The 24049-nt window shown below is 44.1% G+C and overlaps 1 protein-coding gene across 1 annotated transcript in view; it reads right to left on the bottom strand.

Moving 5' to 3' along the window:
- The window catches only part of BRF1 (BRF1 general transcription factor IIIB subunit), a 171133-nt gene extending 148628 nt beyond the window's left edge, over positions 1-22505 (bottom strand). Inside the window, exons 1-2 of the mRNA XM_072337071.1 lie at positions 22206-22505; positions 9883-9963 (exon numbers count right to left, since the gene is read on the bottom strand). Coding sequence (XP_072193172.1) covers positions 9883-9963; positions 22206-22392 — 268 coding nt within the window. The 5' untranslated portion in view covers positions 22393-22505. The remainder of the gene's footprint in view (positions 1-9882; positions 9964-22205) is intronic.
- Positions 22506-24049: the final 1544 nt, after the last annotated feature.

Genomic DNA, 24049 nt, shown 5'->3' with positions numbered 1-24049 from the left:
TGACAATAGCATTTCCTTTCAGAATGGGAGCTTCTAAGAGAAGTGTTTGCAGCAGGGTGTAACAGCACCACCTGCTGATCTTAGCAAGTGCCTTGAAAACACTGCACGGCAAAGTTAAGGCACAGTGATCGGTATAGAACAGACTTTAATTCCGGGTCCGTATAATTTTAACTAGAAATACATGGATTTTTTATTAATATATAGTAACATTTTACGATCCTGCAGAAATAAAAGCTAAATTCAACTCTAGCATCTGCTGATTTCTATGGGTAAACGAGGGGAAAAGCTCTTGACACAGCAACAGCCACATCAGTAAAATTCTGGAATTCATTCAAATGCTTTTAGCATATCAGGTTAATGAACTGTTTATTTAATGGCTTCGTTTATAGCTCATCCAGACAAAAGGCCACCCCAGAATTAGAAATAGACAAGCCTAGTTTATTAAAATCACTTGAAAAATCAAACTGAGTGTCACGTATGCTCTATGTTCTGAATTGATTAATATATAAACAGAATTAGCATTTGGGTCCTAATGCATTAAGAATTTTACTGCTGTTCTGGTGAAGTATGGCAGAACAGCTAACACATGCTGCTGAAAATAATCCTTAGGGATCCTGAAATGAAAAAGCACTCCCTGAAGACGTAGCGAGAGACACGAGTTCTATTAGAGGAGAGCATTTCTTCTTCATCGTTCCTTTTAAAGTTGAGATGAAATTAGCACAGCCTGCACGCTCCAGGGTGTGTGCTGGGAGGAGGGTGGGGGGAATCGGAAGATATAAAGGCCTGAGGCACTTCAAGCAGAGAGCATCCATCTGCTAGCAGCAGTCAATGAACAGAATGCTTCTAAAAAGCTTCCCACTCATATTAAGTCAAGCCAGAAGTACAGAAAACACCTTCCTTCACTGACTGTGCAAGACTGAGCCTAACAGGACGATGGATTATAAATACATGTTATTAAAAAAAAAAGATACCTAACAATGTGGTCCTGCATTCAGTCTCCCCTGCAGCTAAGCTGGTTGAAGAAGCCATAGAAGTGACCCAAGGGAAGGAACACTTCCCTGTGAGGACAGACTGGGAACTGATGAGTCCAGAGAAGGCTCCAGGGAGAGCTGAGAGCAGCCTTTGGGTATCTAAAGGGGGGCTGTAAGAAAAAAGGGGACAGACCCCATAACAGGGCCTGCTGTGATAGGACATGGGAAAATGGTTTCAAACTAAAAGAGGGGATTTAGACTGGATATAAGGAAGAAGTTTATTTTTTTTTACAATAGAACAGTGATGCAGTGGCATGGGTTGCTCAGAGAGGTGGTGTTGCCCTGCTCCCATAGACACCCAAGGTCAGGCTGGATGTGGCTAAGGGTGGTTGAGCCCCACCCCAGCTTGGAAGAGAGAAGTAGAAAGGATAGCTGAAGGGTTAGAAAGGCAGGGAGCAAAGCAGCTTTGCTGCTAGAGACATTTATCATAGAACCAGATGGCAGAGCCAAAGCTCTCTGAGACAAGTGCTTCTGATGGCAACACCACTCCAAGGAGCTCCCAGCCCTTTAATGCAACACCTCACTGTCACCCACGCAGCACAGTGTGTCAGCTCCCAGGCTGACACAACCACCCACACAAATGCAGCAAGTCACAGAGACCATCCAGCTTAAAAAATATACGTGCACACAATTGTCCAGGTTGGGAAGAAGGATTTGTTTTCCTGGGGTGTTTTTGGTTGCTTTCTTCTTCTAAGTGGGAGGTGGACATAGGTGTGTACTGCTGCACTGTGCAACTTATAGGACATGGGGAGACCCTCACACTGCATACACATTGCATGCTTGGTACAGAACCCAACAGCGTCTGGTTTCTCATGCCAGATGAACCTGGGCAGGTGTCACTGCAACAGAGTCACATACAACATGCCAACATGGTCAGCCCCAGGACAGGAGTCATGTCAGCTGAGCCCTCACCAACAGACATACAGTGATTCCAATGCAAGGGGCGCTCAGTGCTCACAGCACGACAAAAAAAATAGCTCGGGATCATGGCATAACCACAGGTGAAAGTGAGCAAAACATGCCTGCAAGAACACAAGCAAGTCAGCTGTCATTCTAAAAACGGCATACACAGGTACTGCATCACTGTTATTTGTTAATCCCACGGCATAGGGGTCCAGAAGCTCAAGGCTGTGGCCATTTCGTAAGAGAAGCTATCATCCAGAGAGCTGCACCACCACCAGCAGCAAAACACACTTTCAAATCCTCAGGCCGAGACAACGCTGCGCTGCTCTCTCACAAGATCCCTGATTTATTTCATAGGGAAAAACACAAAGGTGCTTTCAGCACACCAAGTGAGAAACTGAGTGCTGTCAGAGAGCACAGCATTGAAAAGGAAAAACCAACACACTCCCTCTCCGGTTTGGTGTCACAGTGCCTATAAATGGCACAAACACTTGAAAAATCATCTTCAAGCATTTATTTTAAAAGTCTCATGCCATAAGTGACATATTTCCATAATAAAGAGTGGTGTTTACACAGAACTGAAATCAAAGCTCCATTATTTGAGGTGTATTTTCAAGCTGTCTAACCATCTTCCTAAGCTAAGATGGTTTAATTCAGAAGCTGGTCAGAAGAGGCAGCACAGAAATGGGGAGATGTTACAAGAGGGGCGGAGAGAAAGGCAGCCACTTGTTTTCTGTGACAGCACGCAAGTAGGAAGCCAGACCTATTCATATCCAAGCCCATCTCCTCACTGTAAAAAGTGAATGCTTTAAAAAACATTAGCCTGCTAGATAAACCGTCTTTACTTAAGGGATTGCTCTCAAGAGAAATGACAGGTTCCAATTACCTACACAAGGCTGGAGGGAGATAAATCTCTGTCAGGGAATGCTGCAAATGTGATACGTATTGTCCTACTCTGTGTCACACAGGAACTGTCAGAGTTAACAGGGAAAATTCTGAAGACACGAGACACCAAAATCTTAATACCCAAGTACAACATTTCACTAGTGTGTGTAGTTTTAGGAAGCGCTTCTCCTTTTGCCTGACACAAAGAAGCAGAGGTTTGTGCTCCCCTGGCACAACAGTTTGCTTGCCCTCAGTCAATTATCAAAGCAGGAGACAGAAGAGAGACAGGAGGGGAGAAAGAGCAAAAGAACTGTGAAAGGCGCCTTTAACTCCAGCCACAGCCAGGCCAGCTCAAAGCACTGAACACCAAGGGGGTTTTGTTTTTAATTAAGACAATGGAGGGCATCTGTTAACTCTTCTGAGACTGATTTTCTTCTCAATTTCAAGAAAAATCTTCACAATTAATAGAAAAAAAGCAACAGCAGAGATTGCCCTGAGTCCACGTATGGATGCAACCAATACCTCCAACAGATTTTGGAGACCTATTTTCCAGTATTTCCATTTTGAGGGCAAGCAAACACAAGAAAACTAAGTAAGAAAAGTAAAGGCTGGTTCATGTATTTCAAGCCAGCTGGCAAGCTGTGCTCAACATGCTGTCGTCATCCTCATGGCAAAATCCTACCATTACAGTACACCCGCTCTAAAGGATCCCAGCCCCTCTTCACTAGAAATCCTGAGAGGACAAAGCAGCTTAGCAAAAGCTGCAGACAGCTTTGAGATAGCTACTTCATTCATCACTCCCTATCAAAACACATTCAAGGATAGCCAACACTCAACATTTTTCAAATCTGAAGTCGGGTAGGAAGCAATCAATCACCCCCCAACCAAAAGGTTGTCCCAGATCAGCTGATGAACTTGATAGGTCTTTCAATAAGTAACCGGAGACCTTGGAGCAAAGCCGTCTGAGACAGATACAGCTGCATACAGAATGGCAGTGCCAGAAAGAGCCTGGTATCCTCAGATGCCTTTGAATCAAACCCTATGTCTCCCCAAGCATAAGTACAAGGAAATGCATTAATCCAAAGTTCTGAGAGGTGCGTAAGCTACTGAGATCACCTGAAGGTCAGCCATCAGGGAGTCCAGCATCAGGGCCTTACTACTGTGACTTACCAGAGCCTGCATCAGTACACAGGACCAGGAATATCTACTGAGATATAGCACAGCAGCCTATTAACGCCAGAAACATCCCTTACTGAAAGGTTATATGACAAGTAACAGTGATCACAAAATGAAAGAAAGGCAAAACTGGCTGGAAAAATATTCCTTTGAAAATTCTTTTAAGGTAGCAAAGATTTAAGATCCCAAGACACAAGTTGTCCACCTTCCTGACTCTGTAGCACTTCCTGATCAAAGAGGAAGGGCAGAGGTCAAAGGACTATTTGCACAAGAGACACATATGCAAGTGTTATGTCTAAGACCCAACCATGTTTTAGCAATTAGGATGGGCCTACCAGACAGAAAGACAGAAAGATGTGGGTAACCTGAAAGGGAGGAAGCTCGACCTTATGAACATGCAACAAGCAGGACAGTGGGATGTGTGTGATTCAGAAGTTCAGTTCGGGCCATGTTAAGTCTGTGAAGAGAAGATGATCCACAAACAGATGGCAAAGCACAGGATTCATCACCCTTATCAGCAGAGATGAACATCCCAGCTTAGTCTATCTAGACTTCCTTTCAGTGGGAGAAGAGAAACAGGCACTTAAAAGAATGACTCATATGACTTCCTTTTGGGCAAAATTAATCACACTCTCGATCTGTCCACCTCTACTTAGAGACCCTGAATGGAATTCAAGATGACAAGCTCACGAAGACATCCAAAGTTTGCCAGCTAAATCCCAGCACAAACCACAACATGGGACTGGATGGAAGAGGTATGTCAGGAACGAAGTTTGGTTTTGTGTTTCTTTTTTTAACCAGAGGAGAAAAATCATCCCAAAAAATTAAGGGAAAGAGGCCTAACATCCTCTCCAAGGAGGCACGAAGAAAGATGGCACATCAAAAGGAAAGATGAAAATTAAACAGACAAAAGTTGTTAATGATAACAAGGGACTCACGAAGAGACGAGGCATTAGCTTGATCAGAGGGGAAGATCAAAGCAACAGCCTGGCTAAAAGAATAATCTCTCAAAGCTTCGGTGAATAAAGAAAGGAGGATACAAGACAAAAGCAGAAAAGGAGAACTTTAAGCAATGGTTAGTAGAATAGGCAACAAAAGAAAACAAGAGTACTGACTGATGGAGGAGACGTAAGGACTAGGACTAGCTTGTATCACAAGAGAAATGAATGCAAGGACAGGAAAATGGCACCAATTAGATGTTTCATAACTACAATCCAAGCCATATTACAGTTGCTCAGCAAGGCAAATAATTTTATTATTTATCTTTTTTGTACTTGTGATAAAAGAATCACAGGCAACAGAACAGGCCAAGGAGCAGCACGGCAGGAAAGGAACTGCAGTTCTCCTGGACCGAATGATGAACATGACTGCAGCACCGAACTGCAGTGACGAAGGTGAGAGCTGCATATTAGTCCATACTAGAGATGCATTATTAAAAGTATTGCGAGCAGGTCAAGAAAAGGGATTATTATCTTCTAGTTCATGCTTGTGAGAATATATTTAGAGTACTTTGTCCAGGACTTCTCTGCATGAGAAAGCTGCTGACATATTGGAGCAAGACCAGCAGAGAGCTGTAAAAATTATTAGGAGACTGGAGCACATGACGTGAGGCCAGGAGCTGAATCTGTTCAGTCTTCAGAAAAGATGCTAAAGGGGAAGAATTAGCGGCATCTTCAGCTGCTCAGTGGGAGGTTACAAAGATGGAGGTAGAACTGTTGGAGATGCACAGCAAAAGGACATGAGGTAAGAATCACATTAAATACAAGGGAAATATTCTTCTCACTGAGGGTGGTCAAGCGTAAGAACAAGTCATCCTGGGAGACTGCATCATATCTATCCTTATGGATACTCAAAGCTCAGCTGCACCGGGCTCTGAGCAACTTAATACAACTTCACAGCCACCACTTTGCCTGTAGATCTCCAGAGATCTGTTCCATCTAAATCATTCTATGATTCTACTGTCCTCTGCTCCCTTGTTTTATTTTTGTTAAATAAAGACGTGCTCTCCATTTCTCTCCTTTGGCTACATCTGTTCTTCATGCATGTAATATATTGTTCTGGCTTAATTCACACCGTATAGTTCTGGTTGGAAGTATATCCTGCATAATCACTCGTGATAAACTAGCTATGAAATTGCAGATGACAACAAATGTGAAAGAATTAAGCAAACAGTGCACATTTAAACAGTCAAAAATGCATTAAAAAACGTCTTCTGAAATGCCTCCCCATTTAGGATCAAAATACTGTTAGCTACATTTTGGCATTTAGAAGGACTGAGGGGAAAAACACATTCGTTTAAAGAAATGATTAAAAACACAGTGCAACAGTTCAGAAATTGGATTAAGCTCGATGCAGCTGCAATCTTCAAACTTACTTTTAACCAAAACTGCAACTGAAGCTTTCAATTTATAATCATGCCATTGACCTTCCTTCCCCTCTCCCTTTTCTTTTTGGCCACTGAAGACTATTGAAAGTATCAGAGCTTCGAGTCAAGAACAACTCCCTTGTAACTATGGATCTGACGTGGATATAGCAGGAGCAGATTGCCTGCAAGGAAGCAAGAATAAACCAGCTATTTAGAGAGGTTATGTAATGTAGCACAGAGCTGTAAAATAAGATTTAAAGAGACAGAACTCTCAATTCCAGCCCTGTAAGTACCCATATAAGTTGAGCAGTACTGCAGCAACTTGAAGAGGCCCAGACAACAAAGAAGGAAGTCTTGTCAAAGGTCCCCTCTCTGAGCTGCTGTTTTATTTGTAACTCTACCTTCTCACGGAAGCAGCACTGCGTGGCTATTTTGTCAAACCTTATAAAAGCAAGCTGAAACATCTCTTCGTACCATCTCATGGACGTGGAGGCTCTTACAGCAAAAATGAGCTCTATAGGAGCAGAGATAAACCACTTTGTGGGCATGAGATTAAGGAACTGGTGGATCTATCTTCACACACTCAATTAGCACGGAACGCCACACTGGAAACCAAATTGATAATGAACAAACACAACAGTATTAAGCCTTCCTTGCATACATATTTTAACAAGTATAAACAAGACTCCTGTTTTCATAACTGCAGCCAATTCCCAACCGAACACCCACAAACATCAGCTGGTTCAGTAGAAAAAGGCAGAGAATACAAACTGCCGGGCACCACCACGTTATAAATAGCAAGGAGAAAGAAAGCAAAGGCATGTGTGTTACAGAGATTAGCTCTGTGTACGAGACATCCTCACACACCTGGAAACTGTAAAACCTCCAGGGTTTACCCATGCCTGTACTGAGAGCACACATGGAAACACCAGTGCACAAAATAATGGATCTGCACAAGAGCCTGAAAGTGTTCAGCAATTGTACAGAGATTTTACTGTGGCGTTTCTTCACTTGCAAATGAAAGGAAAAGAAAAAAATTCACATAAATTACTACTTTAGGTATTCTAAAGAAAAACTGTTTTTCATCTAATTCTAAGCATCTTTTAATTACAAGCCTCGAGAACCAGCAGCGTTTTACATTTAGCCAACCCCAGCTGCTTTACTAGTGATTAAATAAGAGACGGCGAGGCCAAACCACCTCCCTTCCACCTCCCCTGAAAAGACAGACATTACAGATGGGAAGAACTTGGCCCGAGCTACACTGAGGAGGAAGGGAAAGTAGCAGGGGGACTGCGGTTATTTCTTAGCAAAAGAAAGAAAGCAAGTTCCTGCTTCACTGCTGGACTTTTCCCCAGATCATGTCAAGCTTGCAGGTTGCTGGCAAGCAGAGCAGGCACGCTCAGAGACCTGCCAGCACTCCCAGACCACACACACGCCTCCCAGCTGCTCTCAGACACTGGGGACAACCTCCCGAGCTCCGTCGCTGCTTCCCACCCTGTCTGGTTCTTCCCTTCAGCAACCTATGCAGAGCACCATGTGGAAGAAAATAGTGCACATATACACTGACCTATAGCCCTGACCTAAGCACCAGCAGAGGATCCCAAGGAACAGACCTCCTGGAAGCCATGGGAAGGGCGCTTACATGCTGCACACCCATCCTGAGAGCAGCTCATTGCATCCGCAACTTGGGGAACTCTGGCAGTGCAAGCACAAGAGTACCGGCAAACAAATAATTAGCGTGGCAATTCTGATCAGCACAGCACTCCAGGGAGAGCTGATTGTTTTTAATACAGCCCCCTATCAGTGCACCTCAGCTTCACCCAGTGAACATCCTCACACATTTTCGTTTAGGAATATACAGTAAGTCTGTTTACCTTGCTACACTTTCAAGTGTAAATACAATGGATATTAGCATAGTTTAAAAAATAAATCATGATCATGGGCACAGAGCGACAGGGTGCAATTCTATAATCTCACTGTTGCAGCTCAATTTGCAATTAAGAACTACATAAAGCTGAAAATGTATTTAAATGCAGCAGACAAGCAGCTCATTATAGAGCAGCAGAAAGAAGGGCCTTTCCGGCACCAATTGCTCTACCTGCAATTGCAGCTGCTGTTGTCGTGCACCGGACTAAACAAGAGCATTGTTTAGCTCATGAGGCAGGTTTAGCTTCCAGAATAATGCCTACATTTGGTTTAACTTCAGTTACTCAAATGGGTTTTGAAATGATTCCTACACTCCAGGAAGATGACAGCGTTTACACACCTCAGCGTTTTATTTTTCTACAATTAAAGTCAAGTAACTGAGCAGTTCCTACACACAACCAGACCATTTCTTACTAATATACCTGTGCAAAATTACAGCTATGATTAAAATGCCTTCACCAGATGACAACTCTAATACCATAAAAGGTATTCTAGTGGCTTTATTCCACTCATATAGTTGAGATGGACACTCAGAATTCATAAGATGGCCGTTTCAAACATGACACTGAAACCTGCTCACAAAGTGTGAGATTTCCTTTGTCAAATAAACAGGACTTGATACCTGGCACAAACAGCTGCATAAGGCCAATCAAAGCAATCTGGGTATATTTCAATAACGCAGATCAATCTTACCATTTCTGTAACGATGCAGATAAAACACTGAAAGCAGAAAATTGATCTGATATCTATGCAGACACAACATTAGCCAAGATCTTGTATGTTTTAGTTGTAATGCTTAAGATTTGAAGAAAATGCCTTTATATAATACCCCCAAAATGAATTTTTACTGATACGGTGTTATTACAACCCCTGGTTAATGACAGATCACCTCCTGCATCTTTGATATGACAGTCCATCAGCTGCCATCTCCAGGACAGCTCCTGTCCATTGATAAACACCAGCAAATGGAACTGGAAGCCCACTGCTGAAATAACAGCTGTTTTTATTCACTCTCTTTTAAAGTCTGTACATGAGGAAGATTTCAGTTGAAATGTGTAGCATGTAAAGAGAACACAAACATTCTCTGGACACCAAAACATTTCTCCATATTTCTCTTCTCTGTTCAAGAGTCTCATATTAAGAATGCAATTAGTATTTAAGTGTATTGCTATGTGTATGTGATTACTATATGTGTACTGCCTTGCTCTTCTATAAAAAACAGCATTTGAGCACTTATACTTAAAAATAAACATGCATAAAGCACCATAAGAACCCTGAAATTTGATATAAAGACACAGTAAGTTAAGAAAGAATAAAAAAGTGCAGTGGGCACATCAACCTTGAAAGAGCTCCTTTAAACTCCGATAGTACTGTAAGGTGTCATTACCCTTTGTCAGCCAGCTACCTGACCTCATAAATCAGGTATGGCAACCAAATGAGAACACAATGTAAAATCAGCACTATGCCGACTTGTCTACTACGGAGTAGCAAGTGGCTTCCCAAGGTTTTGAGGTCACATTCAGAACTACAAATTTATTGCAATCAATCACATTAATTAAAAAAAGTGACTTCAACAGAATTAAAGCTTGCAAGTACCATTCTGTAGAGTTTGTGCTCGTGACTCCTTTCCCAGATTCGCATGGAATCCTCCTCCCAAAGTTGGTGTTTTGCCTGCACCTATTGAGGAAGAAAGAAAGCAAAAAAAAACCATGTCAAATGCAGTAACTGAATTAAAACACTAAACAAAACTTAATGAGCCACCATAGTCTGTATCTGTATCATTTACAAGATGCTGCATTACAGTAAGGAGAGCTCTGTAAGGTTCTTAAAGGGCTTAAGATGGAGTGCGAGCCCTGTGCCACTCAGTTCTCCCTCAGGACCTCCCCAGTCTCAGCTCCAATTAAAAATATATCACATTCCTTATTTGGGGCAGAAAATGAATATCAGTGTTGTAAAATATTGCTCAAAGTAAAACAAGAAAACTTCTCAATCTTATTTTTTGTCTGAAGAACGTTCAATACAGAATTTTAACAGCTGATTACTTGCACTACAGCACATAAAAACATGGTTAACATTCAATAATGAGAGTGTAGGCTACTATAGACATAACATGCACTTAAAATAACTTCAGTTCAACATCAGACACACACACACACACAGAAGCTTAGGCTACAAAATGTGCAAGTCTGGAACTGCTACATTTACACCCTGAAAGGCTGGAGTCTAAAATAAGTCTGCCTTGTGAATTAGCACAAACTAGAGGCTGGTTTATGCATCTGTGCCAACGCAGAGAGTCTGAATGTGGAGTCCTCTGGGAGTCAATGGAGCTACTCATGCAAACAAATCGTGCAGAGCAGGGAATTAAACTACTGAGGACAGAAACAATCTCTTATTAAAGCAGAAAGTTTTTGGGTTTTTTTTTCTTTTTAAATAATCAGGCTTCCTTAAGCGGGATGCTGGAATCGATCAGCTTAACAGCCAGACCAAAAAGCCAAACTACGAAGATGGAAAACCAGTAATTTGTTGGTAATATGCACTTCAGTCTGCCCTTCAAAATAGGAAACATTACCTTGTTTCCTGCCATGCCTACAGTTTTCCTTATGTTCTTGGTTCCCAATGTCACACCTGCAAGCATTTCAGGGCATTGCAGGTACACACCTGGGTAAGGCACCTCCAAAGCGGGCCCAGCAGAGGAGAAACAGCAGCCTCTGACTAGATTTTCCTGGCTAGTCTCTCAGCTGCATGTAATAAGCATCTTGATGAGGAAAAAATATAAAAGCTAATATTCTGGTAGAATCTTCTGCAAGCCTTCCAAGCTCATTTCTCCATACAACCTTTAAATTAGGTTTTCAATGCTATCCACAACAGAAACTGACTTCACCTTTGCTTCATTAACGGAGCCTTTCAACACACAATAATCAGAAGCTCTCACGTAAATGCCCCACAGCTCAAGTGCTTCAACATCCTAATTAGAGAGGAAAATGTTCGGTGGTGACCTCCCAGCTGGAAGCAGACGTGGGCCTCCCAGCCCTGGGACTGCCATAGGCAGCACCATCTCCTTACTGCTCTCACAGGCAGCATCTCTCCTTTCCAGGAGGACTCCAAAGCAAAGAATAAAGCAAAACAGAGATTATTAGCACATCGCTCCAGCACTGACACAGATTTTGGTGTACAATTAATATTAATGATTCATCTGGCAAAAAAACACAGAGATGACGACAACAGTTTTATGCTCAGCAACAAATCTAAATCTTCAGAAATTCTCTTTCCCAGTCTCAGTTTGTTTCCCTCACATCCATGTTTGCTGTAGGATGGGCTCTCACAGGTTTAACTTTCAGCTGGGGAACACACAGCAGCTGGCCAAAGGCACCGCGAGCAGTTATCTCCTCATGGCCACATCACCTCAGAACACTCATACAATTCTCTTTGAAGACATAAAAATACTGAACTCCGTGGACTCTCGTTATCAAAACGGCTGTGCTTTCACAGGTCTCCTTGTTACTAATAAGAAGCTAACGTATATAGTGGTGACAATGAATACTGTTTATTTCTTTAAAAAAAAACTTACTCATTAGCAGAAATCCAGAAAGACCACAAAAGAGGATTAAGATGAGATATCAGCTGCTCAGAACCCTTCTCATTATGCACCATTTTAGGCCTTGTTGCCTAAAAGTCTTATCTTTCAAAGCTACAGAGTCCACAGCAGATACTGACAGAGCATTCTGAAAGACAAGCTCTGCTATCAGAATTGACATGCCCATTTCTCAGCTAGTTAACTGGAAATGCTGTACGGCTTGAGTTAGTGCTTGGCTTTGAAATCCGACAGAAAACAAGTCTGCTGGGGACTTACCCTCTCACAACTGCCAACTAATGCTGTGGAGTCTCACCACCAGCTTTAATCTTTGTAAGGAGAATGCAAACCAAACCCATTAACACAACTGCACAGCTGGGCAATAAGAGAAACCATTAAAAAAAAAAACAAAATCTAAAAAAAGAAATCTGTGAAATCATCAAATTAATTTAGAGACCAAATAAAAACCCTACAGAGCCAGTCATTTAAGACGTACAAAGAAAAGGAACGGCAATCGCTAGGCACAACCAAATTCACATTCCAGCTTAACTGAAATTTTCTTTTACATTTCTTGACCTTTCCTATTTTTCCTCTACAACTTCAGAAGTGAATTAAACAGGCTCTTGGTTTTTCACATTCAGCTTTCAAGACTGAAAAAAAACCAGCCCCCCACATCCGAGAAGTATTTGGTGTCTGCAAGTACTGTACCGCCTGCCAAATCTTCAACGTTAACACTAACACTGCCCTAAGCCAACGCAAATACCCTCCTCGGGGAGGTGGTGCCTCCCAAGGCAAACTGTCATCTATGGGTTATTTTTGGAAACTAAACAACTCTCAAGCTGTGTTTCTCTCAAGGCTTGCTTCCTCTTCCAGTTAGTTTTGGACACTGTGGAAGTTTTGGATTAAAACAGTTAGGTTGAAAGGGATTTACAAAGACCATCAAGTCCCACGGCCTACCACTTCTGCTTGGACAATGGGAGGCATGGAGAGACATCCCAGGCAGCTCAACAGTACAGCTGCTCAGTTTCAGCGGTCCTAAGGCACAAGATGAGGAGAACCAAGGACGATGGAGGTCCTCTCAACCTGAAAGTGTCCAAGGCCAAGCTGGATGGAGCTGTGAGCAACCTGCTCTAGAGCAAAGTGTCCCTGACTATAGCAAGGAAGCTGGAACCTTCCAATCCAGACCATTCTGTGATTCTATGATATACCTAGAAATTGATGACACTTGGACAAAATTTGGATAGATCCATCTCAAAACCCCACACCCACGGCAGGGGGTTGGACTAGATGATCTCCAAATGTCCCTTTCAACACAAAGCATGCTACCCCTGTGATTACTGCACTGCTGAAGCACTGTGTCTACATATTTGGCAGCCAAGAGCTGCCATCCTCACATCTGCTACTGCCACGTGCAGGTCAGACCCTGGCACCTTGGTCAATTCTGTTTTGCTCTATTGACTTGCCAGCAAAGAAATACACGCCACTCAGCTTTTCTACAAAAGAAAATGTTCCTCCAGATGTAAAAAGAGCAAGCAAAGGTTGAATCCTGTGACAACCCTGAAAGACAAACAGGTGACAGCAGGAACAGCACTGATCACATCCTCCCATACAGAGGAGGCAAAGAGCAGCTACTTGGCACCTGCAGCAAAAGGGCAATCTTCTGAGAGCCATCGACATGCTGAGTTGCACATTCAATGCCTGGAGAAGAAACAGCACTAGTCCCCGAGTTATAGATTTTGTTTCCCCTAAACAAAAGAGCAAGTGAAGACCGGGAATGAAGCTGCCTGCAAGTGGAACTGAAGTGTGTCTCCTATTTGCTAAGATCAGGGTTACAAAAATCCTTCCCTGTAAAAATTTAAACTGAAGAACTTCAGCCTTTCCTTCCAGACATGAAAGGAGAAAAAGCTCCTGTTTGAAAGCCATGCATACAGGTTTTATGTTGGGTCTGTAAGCGCAAGGCAGACTGCATCACACCAACTGTCTGATAGCCAGGGTCGGCTCAGTGGTCTAACATAAAAAATTAATCAGCTTCCCATTAAAGTTAACCATAAAAATCAGGAGGAGAGTAGGTCAATGTTCCATTCCATCTCATGCCCACAACAGCAAAATGATGTAATTAAAGTCTTCTGAACACACAAAACTGCTGTGACTGAAGGACGTGTTTTCTCTGGAAGCTCACAGGCCTGAATATATGTACTACATCTGCTGAATAAAAACATAACGACGAACTCTTAATCGAGTCCATCATAGCTAGTTATCTCTGTGCTTATTTCCATACCTACCAACCCAAGGGATAAATGCACTGTTGCATCCACCACACCCAAATTTAAGACTGTACGAGTCTATGGAAGATGGTCTGTATCCAAGTTACGTGCAAGATGGAGCATTTACCCGACTGACAGCAGTAAACTCAGCAGCACTCCAAGCAAGTGCTTGTTGCCACCACACGGACAGCATGTAAAAGACTCAGCACTGGGGAGGGGGGGAACAAAAAAGAAGCCCACAACGCTATACGCTTAGCTCTGATGCAAGATTGCCACCTTGAGGATTTCAGAAGAGAAGCAAGAAGTCATCTGCTCATCTCTCTGAAATGTAATTATTTTCTGCATGAAGTAGATGTGTTTCCCCTCTTCCTTCCCAACTCAAGATGATTATTAATTAGTTTTGTAATCAGGAAAATGAAAGCCTGGAACAAACTGGTAAACACTCTTCTGAACTTCCCAAAAAGGTCTGCAAACCCAGCAGTCTCCTATTTTCTTCTGTTTTGCTAATTGTATTGTGACCACTTGTCACAATACATCATCTCTGGGAATCCGGACCGCAACTCAGAGCAACTCTGCTGATATTCAGAGACATCTGAATATATCTGCTTATTTTCAGATCCTAGTGATTTTATTTTAGGTATATATACTGTTGTTGGAACCCACAGCAGGATTCGAGGCTGCACTGTAACTAACACTTTATGTCAGGGCATTGACTGTCAATATATCCCACATAGGAACTCATTAACAACTACTAATTAAAAACAAAACACCTTTGTAATGCTGAAAACACCTCCACCACCTCTGTAATGCTGAAAACTGCATAATAATCCTCTATTATGCATAACTAGACAAAAACATATCTGATATGAATACAGAGATCATCCTCTCCATCAGCTGCCTCGCTGTATTAGTCCTTCCTATCAAGTTCTAGATGAAAAAAATGTACAGAAAGTGAGTTCCTAATGAGCTTAGCTTCAGTTTTAGGAAAGCATCTCCCTCCCTGTATCTTGTCCCTCTTCTTTCCAGCTGGCTGACCACAGCTTTCCATTGTTCAAAACACTCCGTTTCCACAAACCCCCAAAGAACCAAACACTTTGATCAAGTCCAACTGCAGTCAGGTTCTGCAGTTGAGGTCAATGTAGCTCACATTCCTAGATGTAAAGACAAAGAAGCAGCACACGCAGAATCTTACAGTAAGCTTCTATATGCACAACTGAAAAATGGAACATACCACAGCTATACAAATTAAGGGACAAATTAAATGTTATATTTATGTTGAATTTGTCCAGGGACTGGAGAGTATGTGTCCATATTCAGAGTTCAGAGCAGTGCACGTGAGTCTCTGCATTAAGATACTTACCATTTATTTGAAAAAACAAAACAAAACCACATAATCAGCAGGAAGAAACTTTTCCTTGACGTTCTAATGCTGGTGAATGCCTACTTACAAGCACTGTGCAACCTCCTATGCTAGAAGTTCAAATAAACTTGTGGGGATGCCCCACTGCCCCGCCACTTGATGGTGGATGCCCCATCCCTGGAGACACTCAAGTTTAGCCTGGATGGGGCTCTGAGCACCTGATGGAGCTGTAGGTGTCCCTGCTCATTGCAGGGGGGTTGGACCAGATGGCCTTGGATGGCCCCTTCCAACTCAAACAATTCTATGATTCTCTGAACAGACACTTGCGACTGGTTTACAATTGTCGTTTCACCTTATGAGCAAAAGTATGCAAGTAACTTCCCACAAGTGAAATTTCTTCCCATCAGCCTCCACTTATTATCTTACAGTTTCATTTACAGCTGGAGATAGAGAATCTTACCTACGGATGCTGCACAAGAGTCATGAGCTTTATCTGACCCTGACTCAGCTCTGAATTTGGACTAATGCTGTCAACACCCCTTGCAGACTTCCATTTCTATCAATGTCTGAACAACAGTCACTATCTACCAACACAACTAGAAATTGCAAGTAATCAGCACTAAAACAGTAAGCCTGATTCAAGACAGTTACACTGTTCAGTCTTGCACGGAGATGCTGATGATGCGCATTCATCTCCAATGCCAAATGCAAGTCAAATCCTGTGGGGCATGAGCCCCATTTCAGCAGTCAGCTTACAATCACCTCATAATCATCCTATTGAGGCTTCCCACTGAATTAATTTTAAGGATAAAGTATCCCATAGGTCTTCTCTGGAGTTAGAAAATGCCCTTAGTTCCACAAGCTTGTCTTTTCCACCCCACAGCTGTCACTCAAACAGCCATAACTAAATGGATGTATGATTTCATTTTCTGCTGCTATGAGCTAGCCAACTTGAAAAGAGAAGGTCAAGACAAAAACAACCAGAAACCCACCACCTCCATTACATGCCAGGGACCTTTATATAGCAGCCATTAATGAGGGTGGTGAGACACTGGAATGGCTGCCCAGAGAGATTGTGGATGCTCCCTCCCTGGAAGCATTCAAGGCCAGACTGGATAGGGTTGTGAGAACCTGATCTGGAGGGAGGTGACCCTCCAGTTATACAGCAGGGGGTTGAAACTGAAGTTTCCTAAGTTTCATAAGAATAGGCAGCTGGTTAGGGAAGACAGGGCTAAGAACTAGTTAAAAGCTTATGGGAAACAACTCTGACTTCAGTTTTTACTAGAGATATGACCACAGATTTTGTAAGAGGCTAGGGGGAGCCCCAACACAGGGCATCCCCAACACAGGGCATTAAGCTCTTCTATGACATGAAGTCAGACAGGACACTGAGCTGTGGCTGAGGGTCAGGATCAGACCCAGTGAGGTGAACCAAGGTCAAACGCAGCCCAAGGAAGGCCAAGCTGGACCCAAGGGACCAGCTGAGACCAGGCCAGGACACGAGCCCACAGGGGCTTGGTGGGACTATGGCTGGGCCTGGCTGCAGGGAGCAGCCTGGCTGAGCCCTCACTGTTGCAAGGGCTGACTGCCCCCTGTGCCTGTACAGGCAGGGTTGGGGAGCCCCAGGCAGACACTAGTCATAGCCAGTAAGACCCTGCAGCGCCCTGGAAGGAGACAGCTGTCACTGCACACACACAGGCATTTTGGAAACGATGAGATTTCCAAAAGGCAGATTTTCAGACTGCCTTATGGTTTGCTTCTAAGAAGCTTATCAGATGCTATTTCTTTCAGTTAATTACCGAGCATTTAAAGACTTTTCCTGGAAGGAAAGAACCCGAGCTTCCCCAGACATGAGACCTTTCAGGATCACACGGTCAGCATGCCTTGGAGAACCATTTTTCTGGGCTATATTTTCTTGGTTATTTCTTCCAGCTTGCCACTGCATCACTCGCACATCAGCTCTCTCAGATAAGGCTGTTTCCCTCTCCTTTGATTAGCATCAAATTGAAGCCCTAGAACTCCACTTTATCATCTTTAGGGAAAAACTCAGAGAGAAATCTAGACGATTGAAATCTGCATCAAGTTGGACCTTCCCCCTCTTATTCTCTTCACTTTTGTACTTATTTTTGCTGCCAGCCTCGGCGAAATTACTTGTGAAAACAGTTTCTGACAACAAGTACCACAAGGCTGGTGCATTACTACCCAGATGTGGTATAAGAACAATTAGACAACATGCTGCCTTCAAACAGTGCACGGCAATCTGGCCTTCTACAAAAACAGTGGCCAAATATCTTTGCAGATCGCAGAAGGGCTCCATAGAGCTTCATTTTCCTGTACAGAGGAATAGGATAACTAAGAGGTAGAAATACAGCTTATTCTTGGCTACTACAGTGCTGTAATTCAAAACCTGTGAGCAATAGGAATCTGTTAGGAGCTTGGGTACAAAGGAGAAACATCACATGCATTTCTGTTAAGAAAACAAGGAAATTGAATTCAAACACTCTCCAAATCTGGTACAAAGACAGAGCAATATTTTGGAACATCTTGTGAGAGTCTGAACCAGCTATCAAGTTCTTCACAAGGAGACAGTCTGCGTTAATAAGACCCTTGGTATGAGGCTAACCTGCAGTCATATTCTCCTCTTCCATCAAGACTACTGCAATGAAGGGGCACAGTCTTGAAGAGACACTGTAACAGACAGATCGTGCCCATCTACAAAGGGCGTCTCATCAGGACTGGCATGGTCTATCTCCCTCTGTGTAAAGATATAAACTACATCCTATTTTATATAGCCAAGCTACCCTTAGGGAAGATTTTGTGGTCATTTCACAAAGTACTGCATGTGCCACTTGGTAACCCTTACTCTAAATAAACCTTTGTCTTGCAGTCTGATTTCTGGACACCTGATCACTGACTTTCTCCTATGTGTAAGTATATCTATTTCTCACAAGATCAGAAGGCTTAGTTCATTAGTTAATCATTTTCAAAAGAGAACATGCCTATGTAACATCAACGTCAGAGCAGTTGTGTGTTCATCACTTAGCAGATGCCAAGCTGAAAGAAACCATGATAACTTAGGAACACCAATCTTTGTACTTCAAAATCACAACCTTGGCAATTCTTGGGCAAGTTTTAAAAGTGGTCAAAGCACTCAAAAGCATCACTGCAGAGCTCAAAAAAAACCAGATCATTGTCAGAACAGCCGTGGCAGCTCAGGCCAAAGGCCAATCTAGTCCAATATCCTGCCTCTGAACAGTAATGACCATTGATGTACGTGTCTGCAAGACAGCACAAAACGTAAGTGCAAACTCTGTTGTGATGCATCTTATGTGTAATCATCCAGATCCTACAGATCCAGCACTGAAGGATTTCCTATGTCAGAAACAGCACCTCTTCAATGGCCATGACACACTTCTGTTATGTTTATTCAATGCCTTTTGGATCCATGTAAACTTTTAACATCTACAACTTAAGATTCACAATTCAATTAAAGAAAAAAAACACACCCAAAACCACTCTCGATGTTTCTGAACCTCCTACTTGCTACCTTTAATACAAGCCAGCCAGTAGCTTCCTTAGTGCTCCCTAGCTTTTGTATTACATAACACTGAACAACTGCTCACTGGGACCAAGATATTGTACGGTATTTACAGATCTCTACTATGTTCCCATTCAATCATCTCTTTTCTAGTCTGAAGAGGCTGAATCTATTCAGTCATTTCTCACTGAGGAGCTCTTCAAGAAACCCTCCTCTTGATCACCTCATCTCCCTTCTCTATCATTTCTAGCTCTATTACTTTTTCTTTGAGAAGAAACTGCAAATCTCAATCACACGTTACCCTACTACCCAGACTAATAATAGCAATAGATCCTTGTACCATACTGCCTTTGCTAGCCAAAATAATTTAGCGTTGCCAGCCCATCTCATTAACACACCATTCAGTTGTTCTCCAGATCAGACAACCCAGATGCCTGTAAAACTTCACTGCCACTTCCTTCAGGTGAATTGTTATTCCTAATCTATGCTTATTGTTTAAGTAATTACTCTGCTCTGTCAGGACTTCCTTTTGCAAATCCAACAATCTTCTTTCTCCAAAAGAGAAAGTTTCCCCATGCTCAGTGCTGAAACAGCTGAGCTTACAATCAAGGATGTGGTGTGATGTAGGCAGGTGGTCTTGCATTAATACAGAGAAACATAAGACTCTTCCCTCCTTCAGCGATCAGATGCAAGATTCTGAATGCTTAACCTGCAGCTTCACAAAATAAAAGGCTTTGTGAGATGTACCGAAGAGAACTAAAAGCATCTCAGTGCTTTCCACACCCAGCTGCTTCTTTTCGAGGAATTAAAAATAAGTAATAAATAAAGGCATCTATAGCTATTGCACATATACCAGCACACAAGCAGGCTCTCACAGAGCACAGAAGGCCTTGGGAATCTCACTGTGCTACCAGGAATTCCAACTCCTCAGCCATTAAGAGCCACAATCATCTCCCAGCACCACAGCAGGGAACCTAACGGTCCTCACACCTTGCAAAACATGGGCAAAGGTCTTCAAGTCACCCATACCTCCTAACCAGGAGCCAGGGGCTCAAAACCAGCAGCCAGGCACCTCTGACATCACAACACTCTGCACAGTAGGGCTGGGAGCATCAGGCAGTCCAAGGAGATGAAACCCAAAGCATTTCATACTCAAGGGATCCTTCAGAGCCACAGAGCTAAAAAGCCTACAAGGACGACAGGAGAGTGTGTTAAAAGCCAGTAACTCTGATGGAAACCTGTTTATGTAATCAGAAGAATCACTGAAAGCTACAGCTTACCAGAAATTGATGCTTTAAGACAGAAAATGTGTATTTGTGGCAAAGAAATATACAGTCCACTGGATATTATTTAGACAGGCCAACAAAGACAGGGATGAATTCTGTCTTGCTTATACAGGAAGGGAATTTGCTACCCAAGGACTTAAATCAGCATTACACTGACATAACATACAAGCATACATCACACAGACACTGTTAGTACAGTTCAAATACATCTTTTCAGATTAGCATGTATTACTCAATTTAAAATCAGACGGAAAAGATTATTCACAGCAGAAGTATATGTCCAGGAACATAAAACTTATATTAGTATGTATGAACCTCAGCCAAACCCCCCTACAACATTTACTGCATGAAACAGGGCCCTTCAATCCTCCTTGCATTACCTTTGCTGATACACAAGCGCTATTGTTCTCAGAGTCCTGTTGTGTTATTTTCATTCTTCATCCAAATGCAATCATTAAAACACACGGGGACCTGTTCCCATCATACAGTGAAGCTCCTGCCACCGCCCCTTGTGCCAGCCAGATAAAGCACCAACAACATCCCAGAATGTGCTTCGATTAGGTTTCCACCTTTACACACCCACCATTCCTCACAGTGCTCATCCATCTTCATGGGTACCAGAATTCCTCAAGTGTAATATAATAGATAACTCCCTATACAACACCAAGGAATTATACGCTATCCATCAAAAAGGAGCAGCCAGCTACAGCATCCCACAATTCGCACAAAAGGGAAGAAGTCTCTTACAGAAACTATTAGGAAACTACTGTAGAATTCAGCCAGGGGAAGAAAGAGCCTCAGTACGGTGCAGATCTCTATTTCTTTCCTAATATATTTTATAGCTCCCAAAATGAGCTCTAGTTCGCATGCCATCTGTCCTGCATCATTTTGGGTGGGAGGCAAAAAGCCGTACAAGCCCTTAAAATGTAGTCTCCACATCTATACAGGAAAAAGTGAAAGATGCAAGACTTACTTATATGCTAAAAAGAGAAATACGGTGTCAGTGCCCTGAGAAGGAAGATGGCAACAACACCAGGAAGCGTTTAGAGAAATCCTCATCTACAAACCCTCTGGCTCCAACGTGCTGCACTGCCCTTCCACCACCATGTCCTCCTTCCTCAAACCCAAATCATTTCAAAGAATGGCCCGGGTTGGAAGGGACCTCAAGGATTATCAAGCTCCATCACCCCCACCTCAGGCAGGGCTACCAACCTCCACGTTTAATACTCGACCAGGCTGCCCAGGGCTCCATCCAACCTGGCCTCAAACACCTGGAGGTACAGGGCATCCAGGGGAAGGTCACGTCTAACCAATCTGGTGGCCTTCATGTATCACCCCATCCCTGCGTACCCAGCCCTTCCACACTGCACCTTCTTGGACATTAGGAAAAGGCTGAATGTTAAGAAAAACTTGTCCCCAGAAGTGGCAAGGCACTGGTGCAGGCTGTCCCAGGAGGCATCCAAGAAACACATGGATGTAATACTGAGGGACACGGCTCAGTGTGCAATTGGTGGTCAGCTGAGCCAACCTTAATGATTCTGACTGGCATGTCGCATAGAGCTCCGATCCTCGTGCACTTACACCTGCCACACGTGGAGCATCCCTCCCACCTCACACGTACACCCTGTCCCCATTCATCCCACTGCAAAGCACACCCATCTCCCCTTCCCCCACGCCAACCCTGCCTCCCACATCACGCCTCCCTCCCCACGCTGTGGCCATCTCCTATCCCTGCCGGTTCCCGACGCACCTCCCCTACCCCCGTTCTCTGCAGCGCTCCCCTCCCCACGCCGTGCCCCGCACGGCTCCCTATCCCACACGCCGACCCCATCCCCCGTACAGCCCCCTTTCCCTCGTACACCGCCTCAGTCCACACGCCGCCCGTCGCCCCGCCGCTCACCGTCCAACGACACGAACTGCCCCACCGCGGAGGAACCGCCGCCGCTGTTCTCCACGAACTGCACCTCGGAGACGATGATGTTGTCTTCCAGCACCGAGCCGCAGCCCGTGCACACCGCATCCCCGCGCGCAGCGTCTACCTCGATCTCCGAGCAGCCGCACGCTGCGCACACCCGCCCGCCCGGCATCGTGCCCCGCGGTCCCGGCCGCAGCCCGCCTGCCTCCCTCCCGCCGCCCGGCACGGCTCGGCCCAGCCTCGGCGCAGGCCTCGCTCGCCGGGACCGGCACGGGGAGGAGCGCGGCGGCGGCCGGCCACAGCGGCTCTCGCGAGACTTGGCCGCGCCCTCCCTTTCCGCGTGCCGGTCTCCCCCTCATAGCGGGGCGGGCTCTGGTTACAGCGCCGGGAAAGCGGGGCGCGCTCTGGAAGTGCTTCTAAGGGAGCAGGTGTGGGCCTCGCTAACCAAAAACACCTTTGTATGTATTAATCCACGCTAAGTGTTCTGCCCACAGCTCCTCGTCGCCACCAAAAGGAGCCTGACCCATCCGCTTGGCTCTCACCCCACAGACACTTATAAACAGTGATGAGGTCCCTCTCAGTCTCTTCCAGGCTGAACAGCCCCGTATCTCTCGGCCTTTCCTCAGAAGGAGATGTGCTTTTAGACACGCAGTGAGGCACACGCTGAAGCTGTGCTGTGCCTGGAGCTTTGCAGGTTCTGGGCTTCTGCAAAAGGAAAAGAGCAATATCACCACATAGACTGTACTGCTATAGACGCAGCCTGGCTCCCTTCTGGCTGGATTTGTTCTCCTGTTCTGAGATGGATTTGTGAACATATGAACTTTAGGTTTCCGAAGATTCTTCTTTTGGAGTTTCCATCCTCATCCCAAAATTGTTGGTGGTTTAATTGCTGATGTTATCAGCCTTTCCCGAGAGTCCCAGGCAAGTTTGGAGCTTTCCATTCTGAAGGTGAGCAGCAGAGGGCTCTAGAGAGAGCATCGCATACCGCTGCTGTGCAAGGAAAAGGAAACCTCATCTGACGTAATACTGAATAATGATGTGAGTTTTAATCCTTGTCCTCTCATAAGGCGAGGTTAGTGCTGATGAGAGGTGATGCGCTCCCAGCCTTAAGGCTGAAATCCGCTGCCTCTTGCTCATGAAAACTTTCTCATGCAAAAGCACACGACGTTTCAAACATCTCTGTATTGGTGTCTATCAGCCTGAAGCGGTGATTGAGCACCTGGTGGGAAGGCACGGCCAACCCAGGAGGGCAGCTCAGGTGTATGCAGTGTACCTGAGTGACCAGAAGGGATGGAGCCAGGATCCAGCCCTTCCCAGACCTCACTTAAGGGTTAGCAGTGGAGGTGAGGGCATCTCTTGTTAACTATACTCTTTCTGTTCAATACCACTTACTCAGTTCTTTTAAGCTATCAAATAATAACATAGCAGTACATTTTCTGAAGCTTGTGTTAGTTAGTGCTGACTTGACAGAACCAGGTTTCCCATGCTGTTTTATCCTTTTAATTAACAGAAGAAAGGAATCTCCCATCTCACCCGCTTTCATATTTTATGCCTCTTATTTTCACTCATATGTGCAAAACCAAACAAACAAGTAGTGATCAGGATGTCTGTTAGCCCAGACTGACCCATTTCCTTCCTGCTGTGTCTTCAGGAACCCCAAATATAACCTACTCCTGGGTGTGCATGTTTGGCATTCATTTGCTGAGGTTCCAAAGAGAGGAACTTTCTCATTTGCTTTTTCTACTGTACAACAGTAGGAAGAATGCAAACGGGCTGTACAGAACTGGGCTGGAGTGTGAGGGAATCAAATTCTGCTCACTAATGTTGCA

Source organism: Excalfactoria chinensis, chromosome 5 (genome assembly GCF_039878825.1).
Source record: "Excalfactoria chinensis isolate bCotChi1 chromosome 5, bCotChi1.hap2, whole genome shotgun sequence".
NCBI lineage: Eukaryota > Metazoa > Chordata > Aves > Galliformes > Phasianidae > Excalfactoria > Excalfactoria chinensis.
Note: the sequence above shows the minus strand (reverse complement) of the source record. Positions and strands in the feature narration are given on the sequence as shown.